Source organism: Schistocerca piceifrons, chromosome 3 (assembly GCF_021461385.2).
Source record: "Schistocerca piceifrons isolate TAMUIC-IGC-003096 chromosome 3, iqSchPice1.1, whole genome shotgun sequence".
Classification (NCBI taxonomy): domain Eukaryota; kingdom Metazoa; phylum Arthropoda; class Insecta; order Orthoptera; family Acrididae; genus Schistocerca; species Schistocerca piceifrons.
This window is the reverse complement of record NC_060140.1, coordinates 680,337,191-680,349,843: the sequence shown is the minus strand read 5'-3', so window position 1 is coordinate 680,349,843 and position 12,653 is coordinate 680,337,191. Positions and strand designations below refer to the sequence as shown.

The window sequence follows — 12,653 nt, the reverse complement described above, 5'->3', positions numbered from 1 at the left end:
TATTCTCAAATTGAAAAAGAAGCTTTGGCCATTATTTATGCTCTTCATAAGTTTGGTGTTTTTCTCTATGGATCCAAGTTTCATCTTGTTTCATCCATCAATCCATCAACGTCACTTCCCGACAAAGCTGCACACCGCCTCCAGCGTTGGGCTCTTTACTTGTCTCATTTCAATTATGAGATTCATTTCCGGCCGACAGCTCAACATGCGAATGCTGATGCACTGTATCGCCTTCCCGTGGGTCCTGATCTGGCATTCGATAGGGACGATGCAGAAGGGTTGGCCAGATTGTCCGTCCGCTAAGATTTCTGATCCATTGCGGAACTACTACACTTTGCGTTACAGCCTCACGGCTAGGGATGGTGTTATCCTCCTTTCCACCGAAAATGCTTCGCCACATGTTGTGGTACCTGCGTCTTTGCGTGCTTCGGTCTTGCGCCTCCTTCACCAAGGGCACTGGGGTGTCTCTCACACAAAATCTCTGGCGCACTGTCATGTGTACTGGCCCGGCATCGACTCTGAAATAGCACACATGGTCGCTGCCTGCAGCCCTTGTGTGTCACAGGCCACCACCCCGAAGTCACCTTTGTCACTGTGGCCTTCGCCTGAGAAGCCCTGGGAGCGTATTCTTGCTGACTTCGCGGGACCTTTTTTAGGTACTTATCGACTTCTCGTTATTGATGCCTACTCTAACTTTCCTTTTATTGTCCGTTGCACATTGCCTACCACCGCGGCAACCACCAATGCTCTAGCTCACATTTTCTCTTTGGAAGGCCTTCCCTCTACTCTTGTTACTGATAATGGTCTGCAATTTGCCTCTTCCAATTTTGCGGTTTTTGTGCCCGTCACAGCATCATGCATGTCGTGGCCCCTCCGTTCCATCCACAGTCAAACGGTGAGGCTGAACAACTGCTCCGCACATTTAAGGCTCAGATGAGGAAATTCCTGACTTCTTCTGCTGATCATGTGCATCTCCAATTTCTGGTTTCTTACCGTTTCACCCCCATGGGCGACCACAGCCCGGCTGAGCTCTTACATGGCTGACAGCCCCGCACGCTACTTCATCTTCTGTGGCCTTCCACCTCACGGCCACGGGTGCCTTCGCTTGACCGGTTCACCACCGATGACCTTATATGGGGACGGGGATATGGCAGGCGGCCAAAATGGAGTCCTGGCCGCATCTTGCGACACCGTGGCCAACGCCTGTATGAAATCCAGACGGACACAGGTGTTGCAGTGCGTCATTCGGACCAGCTTCGGCCTTGTTTGCCGGCAACGCCTGTTCCAGATGTCACTACACCAGCTTCGGTTCTACTTGACACTCGGGATACTGGAATCTCTCATTACTCACAACGCAGTCTTCTCACCATCATATCAGTGCCAGTACAAGAAGTGACACCACCAGGAGACGTGCCCATGCAGGAACCAGATGACCATCATCTGTCAGAGCGACTCTACTCGCCTCCTTATCGTACGGACGGGGACACATCGCCTATGTCTCCTGTTATAACAACCGGACTTGCCACAATGGACAGATTGGTGCACGGGGCCCCAGCAGATTCGACCCCCACGTCTCCTGTCATCTCGACCCATTATCATCGGGGTCACTTCCGTCCGTACGGGAAGCCTGCTCCTCGAGACTTTACGGCCAGTCAAACAACAGCTATGGACATTAGCAATCTACAGGCCACTTCCATCAAGACCTGTGCAAAAACTTCAAAGGGGGGGAATAGTGTTGTGACTCGCCAATCTTTCAAAGTGCCACTGCACAGTTACGCGCGTCCTCTACATGCGGTGCTGTGTGCCAGCCATGCAGCAGCAGCGCTACATAAGTGCCTGGCTGGCTACCTAAGTGGCCAGCCAGCCAGCGGCCGTTAGACTTGGACTCAGTTATGATTTGACTGTTAAAGTGTACACACGTCTTACTCTGTTTACTTGATTTGTGACTTTCATGTATTGAATCTTCCTTGAAATATATTTGTTCAGCTTGAAGTTATTACAGTTTCATGTGGAAGTTTGCAGTTAAATGTCACAGTAAAGGATTTGTGACTAGTTTAAAATATGTTATGGGGGAGGTATGGAACTTCTTTGTAGCACAGTTACAACCAAGACCTCTTTTTGTTAAAATTTTATTTCCATGCGGATACACAGACAAAACCGTGCTCCAATGTACAACAGACTGTGTTTTCTTTCTAAACCTCTTTTCATACTTGCATGTTGTTTTGCTGAGCTGATGTGAATGAGGGCCTTTCAAACAAAGGTAGGGGCTATTCCCTGCCAACCTCAGTTTTTGACCCTGATTTTGTATTGCAAAACCACTCCCATGTTGTTCTGGGAATCATCTGCTGCTATATTTATTGTTCTCCAGCCAGTATATTGTCAAATAAGATGCTAAGTCTAACAGCTCATCCTTTTTTAAAAAAATATTGTCATATGTTTATTTCCTTGTTGGTGACCACGGTGTTGCTTATCTGATTTATTGCAGCTGCTTACAATATGAACTTTGTGTGTTAATTTATTATGCTTGTAAAGATGGGCATTCCTTAAAGTTATCAAATTGCTGAAAAGTTTTGTGTGTGTGTGTGTGTGTCACATTTCCTGACACTTTACCACAACATACTGCACTAAAAGTGATGTGCTTTGGAGAGTTTTCTACTTTGATATATCACTTAAACTGGATATTTTTCTAATGTTGATGTTGTTGTTGTGGTTGTGGTCTTCAAGCTTTCCATGCTCTCCGTGCTAGTCTATTCTGTGTAAGCCCCTTCAGCCCTACCTAGCTACGGCAACTTAGATCCATTTGAACATGCCTTAGGATATGTGCTATAAGCCATTCTTTTAGTCAATTTGTGCCATAAATTTCTTTTTTCTCAGTGTGATTCATTACCACCTCATTATTAACCTATATAATCTTAGCATTTTTTAAATCACCATATTTCAAATGCTTCTATTCTCTTCTTCAAACGATCTTACCAACTGAACAACAAAGACATTTAAAATAAAATACATACCATTTAGTACCGAATGAATTTACAATTTTGACAATAACGTCTATTAACATTGAAAAAAAAGTAAAGTTTACTATTTCACTCAGCAAATAACTTTATGACAAACATACATGATGCTTACAGCTGAGTGATGTGACTGGCAGACAGTCCCATGTAAGGGAGCTTGTAGGTGCTTGATGTCGTAAGTCCTGTGGCGATGCCATAGATGCCCGATACATCATTGCAAATCTAGAAAATTTATACAGTTTTTTCTTACACTGTAAATAAAAGATACTGCTTTCTTAGCAAAGACAAATGTAAAAACAAGGTTTTAGTACCACAGGAGAGAACTTATTGATGTTGGATGCCATAGTGCTATGATGCTAATGTATATGACATGCATATAATTACAACATATTACAGTATTTGACATAAACCATATACAGATTTTTTCTGATATTATGAGTAAAAATTAATGCCAATGTGAGGCAAAGAAAGGTTGAAATATGTACAGGGTTTTGCAATAAAAATAATTTATGTATAAAACATTAAATAAAAAAGAAACAAAACTAAGTGCCTGTGTTAAGAGGTAAATGTTATTAAATGAACTGTAAAATATACAGGAGAACGCAACCTAACCAAATGAAGTATGGAAATGCGGATTTTTATTCATATATTCTGTTCCGCAGCAACTTGTCAAGAATGCTAAAAAACCATTGCCTGCTGTTGATTAATTATTAGATTTTGGTTCAACATTGGTTAGTGTTAATTTCAACCTATTTGAGGATATTTAGCATTCTACCATTTTGTTCCAAATGTAAAATATTTAGGCTAAATTTGACTGTAAACAGTGATTTTGTTATCTCAGGTGACAACCAAGGATGCTCTTGTTTCTGTCATACATATGCTCTTTGAATCTTATCTTAAATTCTCTAGCTGTCTGGCCAATAAAGAAACTATTACAATGTAGGTAAGGAATTTAAGATAAGATTTAGGGAGCACACACATACCAGCAATAACAGAGCCCTTGGTTGTCACCTGAGATGACAAAACCTCTGTTTACAGTCAACTGAAAATAGCCTAAGTTTTTACATTCAGAACAAAAAGGTAGAACACTAGATAACCTCAAATAGATTGAAATTAACACTAACTGCTGTTTAACTCCAAATCTAATAATTGATGAACAGATCACCAGCAGTAGGTAATTGTTTTTTATCATTTTTGGTGAATTATTGCTTGATAGAGCGTAAATATATGAACAAAAATCTGAATTTACACACTTCATTTGGTTACATAGTGTAACATGTCATTCGTAGAACAAAATGTTTCACAACCTTTATCTCCATTGGCTGATATAAGATATTCGTAGGTTAAGGTAGCTATAAGTAGGAAGTAATTCACTGTCAGTAGGTTTTCGATGGTTTGTGCACATCTCAGTTGTATTGATCCTGTGCTGTCGATGGTGAAAGCTGTGGACTGACACTTCTACCTGCTGCATGGAGTCATTTGCTCCGTGGGGCCATGAGTTAAGGGCATGGAATGCATGTGACCTCCATGTTGTCAAAGAAATCATCACCGAAAAGACAAGTTATGTTCAGATTTTATTGTATGAAATTGTTCACAATCTCTTGTGGGATGCACTCATGCAAATATCGAACTACACTTACACGCCTATGTACTAGATCAATTAGAAGAAGTTTGGCACGTATGTTATGGGAAATACATCAAGTTCAACTTCTGTGGGTGTGTTATTCCACTAGATAGAAGAAAAAATCACTCTCAGCATCATTGACACTATGGATCAAAGTCCTCAGGGGGAAGCTGGTTCGTGGTTCAAGGGCTTTGCCTAGCAGGACCATTACAGCATTGATATTGTATGGTGACCAACAGCAAACAAAAAAGAAATTGGAAAAATCCAGTAAAATGAGAGAGCTACAGATCGACTGTTGGAATGTTTTAACACCTATTCCTATCACCACTAGTAGGAAAGTAAGCCACAAAACATTCCACTGCCCTCCTGAATATTTTATGGTTCATTTAGCAACTTTTACCTCTTGACAAAGGCTCCTAGTTTTGTTTCTTTTTTTAATTGTATGTTTTCTACAGAAAATGTTTTTTGTTGCAAAGACATGTATATATTTTAAACTTCTCTCTGCTTCATTTTGGCACTAATTTTTATTCATAATGTAGGAAAAAATCTGTATATATTTTATGTGAAATTACAACTCGTAATTATGCACATGTCATATATGGTAGCATCATAGCACACCATCCTGCATCCATAGGCTCTCTTCTACGCTACTGAAACTGTACATTTCAACATTTGTCTTTAAATTTGTCTTTTATTTATAGTGTAAGAAAAACTACATAAACTGTGTAACAAATAATGTTGTTATTGCTTGCAGTGATGTAGTGGGTATTTAAGGCAGTGCCACAGAGCCTGCACCATCTAGTGTCTACAAGCTCTTTTACAGGGGACTATCTGCTAGCCACGTCACTCAACTGTAAGCAGCATGCTTGTTTGTCATAAAGTTATTTTCTGAGTGAAATAGTAAATTTTATCTTTCTCTCAATGCCAATTGACATTCTAAATGGTATGTAGTTTATTTTAAATGTCATTGTTGTTCAAACATTGGTCCTCTTTTGAGACACTTGTGTAAATTTTCAAGATTTTAAACATTATTTTCTGTTACTAATTTGTCGTCAGGAAATCTGAAGGTGGGCAGAGCATGAAACACGTAATGAGTGATAAATTGGTCCAGAAACATTCTGCAATTATTATTTACCTATTTTAAAGCCATTTTCTTCTTTTTGATTACAATAGTAGTAATATCAATGCTTCTTTCAACTATTTATGTTTTTTTTTTTTTTCCAGTAGATACCACATTTCAACATTAATTTTGACGTAATTGTTATCAGACTAGTGAGAAGGTGAATTTTTTTTTAATTAAGTAGCTGGACTGGTCTTGACAGTGTGGGACCAGCCACGTATGTCACAAAAAATCTGCCTTAGTCTCGTTGTCTACCTGAGGGTTGTAAATTATCTCCCCACTGGCTTCAGCCAGTCAGAAAGGAAACCTCTGCTACTGGCAAGACACACCAGAGTTCAACAGTTCATACACATTGCTTACTCATAAAGTGACAGTTACTGAAACCAAGTAATTTAAAATATTTCTCTTGGTTAACTTTGGTTTGACACTTGAATTTGTCACAATTAATTGAGCATTGAATACCACACATATCAACACAGCAGTGCTGGAAAAAGACTCTCACTCTACAGATTGTCTAAACCCACTTAACATTAATAAAATTAATTTACTCATAACTTAAGTTTATGTTGCTTACTAACCATGTCCCAGTATTTGTTCTGACATGTTAAGTAATTTTAATCATCATCAGAGTAGTGTTTGATTCTCCAAGAAGGAAAATTCAGTTTCTTGGGAAAGGCAGTTAAGTCACCATTGATGTAATGTACTGGCCACTTACTTGTGAAGTCTTCTTATTGCTGTTTTCCAGTACTTTGGCAGCTGCAGAACACCCCCCCCCCCCCCCCCCCACATTCCTTGTCCTTGTCCTTGGATAATTTGTTGGAAATACATATCAGTTCAGAAATGAAATTAGGTTTCTTTCCCTTTGAAGGAAGAAATGTTAATTGAAAATGACCAGGAAAGTTTCATCAGTGAGAAAGTAAATGTATTCTGTGAATTTTGAATATGACAACAAGAAAACCATAACCGTCATGTGCATGGCGACAATCAGTTCAGGTGTTCACTGTAAATTTCCCACTGACAACACTATTCCTAACCATGTGCCATTTAAAATGGGTGTTAAATAATCATAACTTTTGTAACTGTGGTCTCTTAAGTGTATTGCCTGATGTAGCCATAATGTTGGCAGTTCCAGCAGTTGTTATCACCAATGGTGACTCCCTGTGGTCTCGATCTTCTGTCTCTGCATCACCAACAGCACCAGCTCCTGCAACTCATTCCTGTAGCTCTTCACTATTGTCTCGCAAAGAAGGTTTTTGTACTGTCAGTCTCACTATCTTTCAACCTCAAGATGCTTTCCGTTAGATAAATTCTAAACTTCTCATTTTCTCAGTTAAATTTATGCTTCGCATGGTTTGTGGAAAAATCAAAATTTAATGTGACAATTCTTTATACATTTTTACCTTCACTACCTTTCTATTTTTAATTAACGTAGGGTTTTGCATATGTTAAGAATTTATAATACATGAGTTTTGATACCGCGTCCCAAGTATTTGCCAGTGGGGTGTTTCTTGTTGGTTCGACAAGAACTCTTCCCACTACTTTGCCTTGTTACACTTAAAATTTCTAAAGGCGTGTGTCTTTGTGCAATATTTTATGACTAAAACTTTGATTCCTCCCCTAAGAATTCGTGACATGTTCTACTAAGTAAATATCTATTCAGCACACATTAAACTGTTCTCCTACATGATCCTATCCTGAGCTAAACATTGCGGGTTCCTCACTGAGGTAGGATTCTGCTACCTGTTTATCTAGTCTGCTGAACACGCAAATCTTTCTACTTGTTTGGTTGACATTTGTATGTTGGTAATCATTGTTGCTATAACTGCATGGTCATGGAGATGAGTGTCAATGTGGACATCCTCAAAGTGGTCAAATCTATTTGTTGCCATTAGATACAACGTATTTCCATCATAAGTGGGCTCTCAAACTATCTGTTATGGGTAGTTTTCAGATAAGGCATATAGTATCTTTTCACAGAATGTCTTATCACACCCATTGCTTACAATACTGTACTGTATTTTTCCCAGTTATTGCCCTATGAGTAAAGTCTCTTCCGATGCTGTCATTATGATTGGAGAACATAATTATTAACAACCTGAGATTTTTGGAAAGTTTGCTTTATAGAAAGATTCAATTATAAGTTCATGCCCACACTTTATACTGTGTCTTACCCAGACAGTCTTGTATGCAGCTTTGATTTCTGTCTCAGTAGATCTGAGTTTTTCATCTACTGCAGAAAAAACACCATTTCCTTTTTCTATTAACCTATCCTTTCAATATATACTTAAATTTTTTCCAAAATTCTCAGTGCTATCATTTTTGTGTTTCAACCAGCTTTCTGTGCCTAGTCGTATGTGAACTCATCTTAAACTCTGGCACTTTGTTGAGAAAGCTTCAGCAATGGTACTGTCCTGAGCCCTATGGCACAAGTCTAGGAACTCATAGCTTTCCTTGTCATGAAATCTTCGAAGTCTATGGTTCAGGTCTTTCACTTGGCCCGGAACCAGAGGGTAACAATCAGTTTTGGGGAGAATGTTTCAAATTGTGAGCTTCATTGAAATTTCGCAAGCTTGGGTGGTCTCCTCAACCTTTACTGCCAGTCTATGGATTGATCCAAGTATGACTAGCAAGCCAGTTTCTGTTAGTTTCAGTTGCCATGTCGTAATGATCATTTTGAGGATGCCATTGAAACCAACAGGGAAAGCTACCTCCTTGTCAGACTCCTTTTCTAACCTCAGTGGAATTTGAAAGACATTCTAGAAACTTCATATTAGACTTTGTGATCCCAGGGTGACTCTTAACTGCTGCATATGTACAAAGAAAGACATTTTACTATGCAAAACAAACATGTACTATACCATTATTGATTTGAGTTTCTGTATTTGTGCAGCTATTGACCAACTTTTTCTAAAGATCCCTTGATATTTGCCTCTTAGGTGATCATCGTGGCCTCCTAGTCTCTCCATGATGCCATCTGAAAGAATTTTATTAGTCACTGATTGCAAGGAGATTCCAAGCTTTTGTTCACTTTTTCATGATATTTCTCGGGAATAACAGGTGGATTAAGACAATTTTCCAATCTTCAGGCAATGTTTCCTTGTCCTAGGAGTCTTCTATTTTCTTTTGTAAAATTTCACTCTGGGGCTTATTTCCTAAGTTTCAAAACTCCCAAGTCATGTTTGGGTGCCCAGCATTTTTCATTGAGTAATGTGCTGTTTTATTTAATTATTGTTGCATAGTATGGAATCTTTATGTTTGAATAAGGGTTAATAAGTTATGTGGTTTTATCATACTTCAGTCATTTCTCAGATAGAATGTAACTATTTTAGAATAATCACAGTCTGATGTCTCTAGCACATGTTGTTCTTTAATTGAAAGCATAGTGTTAGTAGCCGGCCGGTGTGACCGAGCGGTTCTAGGCGCTTCAGTCTGGAACCGCGCGACCGCTACGGTTGCAAGTTCGAATCCTGCTTGGGCATGGATGTGTGTGATGTCCTTAGGTTAGTTAAGTTTAAGTAGTTCTAAGTTCTAGGGGGACTGATGACCTCAGATGTTAAGTCCCATAGTGCTCAGAGCCATTTGAACCATTTTTGAGTGTTAGTAGCTTATAGGCCACGTTTTCTTTTGATTGTCTTATACTACTGATAATCTCATTTTTCTGAGTTTTGTTTTAGCTGATTTTTTCGGCTTGGATCAGTCTCTCTGTTAGAGCTCTTTGGCCAGTGTAAGTTTCACAAAAGGTTTGTGATTTTTTTGCTGTTCCTGATTTGATCAGATAGTATTTGATCAACATTTGGAATCTTTTTCTGATGATGATTTCACAGATATTGCTCCCCACCAGGTATTCCACTTCTACAAGTTCTGTGCAGCATTGATGAAGTACTTTTTGCTGTGGTGTAGGCAGTTATTGACTCTCTGCATATCTTTGTATCAGTTGTTGGTTCCAGTGCTTGTGAGTAGATCAACTTAAAAGTGATTATTAGCATATACTGACATGTAGATATGTTTATGTAACATTCTTCTAATGAACTAAGTACGTGTGCTTACTTTTTAACCAAAACAGAAGCGGCAAATCAGTGAGATTAACACTGTCATTAGGAATTGACTAACAGTAATAAATTAAATACATGTGTCAGTATATAGGTCTTCATGTTATAAGTGTCATATTGGTTATATCTCTCACAATGAACTTCTTATCTACCTTCAAACAGAAAACTGTGTGTGATAAGTAATATTTTTTCCTTTTCACTGTCATTCAAACTGAATTACAGTATCATTATTCATGGCTGCAGATATCACACTGCCCAATTGTATTACTTTATTTGCTTGAAACATTTTGATGACCTTTTGGAATCAGAAACTTCTGCTACAGAACAGTGCTCATCATAGTGAAGTGATGTTTAACTTCCAAAATTATGGATTACCTTAGCCCTTACAGCACATCCTGATGGTAGTCAGTATAACATCTAAGAGCTAAGAAGTCATGGAGCTCATTATATAGCATTCATTGTATACATAAGGTAATAATCTTCCGCATTGTATTTGCACAAACATACAAAATTTTTCTGTCTTTTGTGTGTTATTACAGCCAGTGACCTATATAAAGGTATAATATCTGTAAAATGCAGTGTCTTTTAGTTACATATTATTCATATGTACACTCAATTCGTAGCTATGGAATTCTTTTTTGGAGAACAAATGCACAAAATATGAACACAGTTTTCAAACTCTAGAAAAGAGCCATAAGAATAATAACCAAAAATTCTAGTTGAGCTCATTGTAAAGATCTGTTCAGAACACTGGGGATTTTAACTGCTCCACGTGAATACATTTACCAGTCAGTTGTACACATCAAAACTAACATTGGTAATTACTGCACAAACAGCTCTGTCCATGACCATGCAACAAGAGATAGACTCAACTTACATTTACCAAGAAAAAATAAACATAAAACTCAAAACAGCATTTTTTACCAAGGAATAAAACTGTACAATAAATTACCAAAGGAGATTAAAGCAATTGCCAAAATACACTTATTTCAAAAGGGAGCTAAAAAGTACCTATTATGCAATACATTTTATACATTAAGGGATTACTTAGCTAAAACAGAGTAGGGGTTTGATAAAAAAAAGTTATACAAATAAATAATAATAATAATAATAATAATGATTATAAAATATCCAGCATTCCACATAACATTTTCACTTTGTGTTTTTCTCCTTCTTTTTTTCCTTTCTAGAAATACTTACCCCCAAGCTATGCATAGCACAATACTAACACCTCTTCCTCTTTCTGAGCTCAACATCTCACTCATTATGGAGGGATGCTGACTCAGTTTTTCAGGATAGCAAATGGGAAGTTGCGGTACAGAAAATGGTCCAGAGATCACCAGTGTGTGTGTGTGTGTGTGTGTGTGTGTGTGTGTGTGTGTGTTTGGTGAGTGAAGTGTTATGAAACAGTGTGTGTACAGTGTGTGTAGTGACTTATAGTGAGATATGAGTGAACAATGTGGCAATACATTATTTAATAAGTTACTTGTAAAAAAGTATTGTATACAAGGAGTAAATGTAATGATTGTCTCTAACTAGAAGTCTGTAAATATAGGTGTATATGAATTAGCTTATTTTAAATTGGTCTAAATGTGTAAATACTTTGACGTGTCCTATATCCTTGTAAAAAGAGATCTACGGATGAATAAAGCTGCTGCTACTAGTACTACTACTACTATTTTGAACATTGTACCTGCTTAAAGTTTCCTTCATGTGCTTTATATTGTTTACAGGTAATACTGCACCTGACCAGACAGACCCAACTCCATTTATTATAGAGTGGATTCCAAATATATTGCCAGAAAGCAGTATTGGTGAATTGAGGATCAGATTTGAGTTCGGACATCAACGTAATGGACAAGTGGAAAAGCATTTACAATTAAGGCAAACATATTCGAGACTGGAATCTCGGCTTAATGATGACATCTCAATAACAAGAGTAGATGACTGTGGTTTATTGCCAATGTGATACCTCTGTAAAATGTACATGTTAAGCGCTTAAGATCTGCAGATTAGCTATTATACATTACTGGTACTCATGAGTAGTAATTTTACTGTTTTATAAGATTTTCTGAAGTATACTTAGTGAGATGTATGTAATTCTTTGGGAAAGTAGTGTGGATAGAGAAACCATAATCAAGGCCACTCAGCTGTGATAATGCTATACTTTTTATGCACCATAGTTTAAATGTGTTACAGAAGGGGAACTGCCAGTGTAATTTTGTTATTACTTATTTTAGTAAAGAATTTTGCAGCTTTTGCGTTGTTATATATGTTTAAAAAATTGTGGCTTTTTGTGATACTTTCAAATTACAATTAAAGTTGAAAAAAGTGTGCTTTTTTGGTAGATAATACTCACTATGAAGACTTGAAAATATTATAGTGTATGTTTGTTAAATGGCTTGTCAGTGAGGGTGTGAGACTAAGTATGTACCACTAAATAGAAGCCATGCAAAAATGTGCATACTGCCGTACAATACCAGTCACAGTGAATATTGTTTCAATGATGATAATTGTGAGTCATATGATTAATACATAATAAAAATGTGGGGTCTTTCTAATAGTTGTTTATGTTTGTATTGTGTAGAATATGAAGGACTGAAGAATAAATGAGGAGCAGTTCATGCGTTTGAAAATAAAAGTATTTACAATAGCTTTTAACCACACTTTATACACTCTGCTCTCTGAATTTGTGGGAACTTGATTTTATCTTTCCCCCTATTTTATTTGTCTGTTCTACTTTTTAACATAATCTGAAACATGCCATTCTTTGTAGCTTTTCTTGTGCACACTTTTGTCATTGTGATCATAAACCTACTCATATTTATTTTTCTGTGATCTGAATT

General features: G+C 37.6%; 1 protein-coding gene across 3 annotated transcripts in view; it reads left to right on the top strand.

Annotated features, from left to right (window-relative positions):
* LOC124787986 (uncharacterized protein C2orf42) overlaps positions 1-12,368 on the top strand; it is a 235,488-nt gene extending 223,120 nt beyond the window's left edge. For all 3 annotated transcript variants that reach the window (XM_047255017.1, XM_047255015.1, XM_047255016.1), the window contains one exon: positions 11,541-12,368. In XM_047255017.1, coding sequence (XP_047110973.1) covers positions 11,541-11,776 — 236 coding nt within the window. In that variant the 3' untranslated portion in view covers positions 11,777-12,368. The remainder of the gene's footprint in view (positions 1-11,540) is intronic.
* Positions 12,369-12,653: the final 285 nt, after the last annotated feature.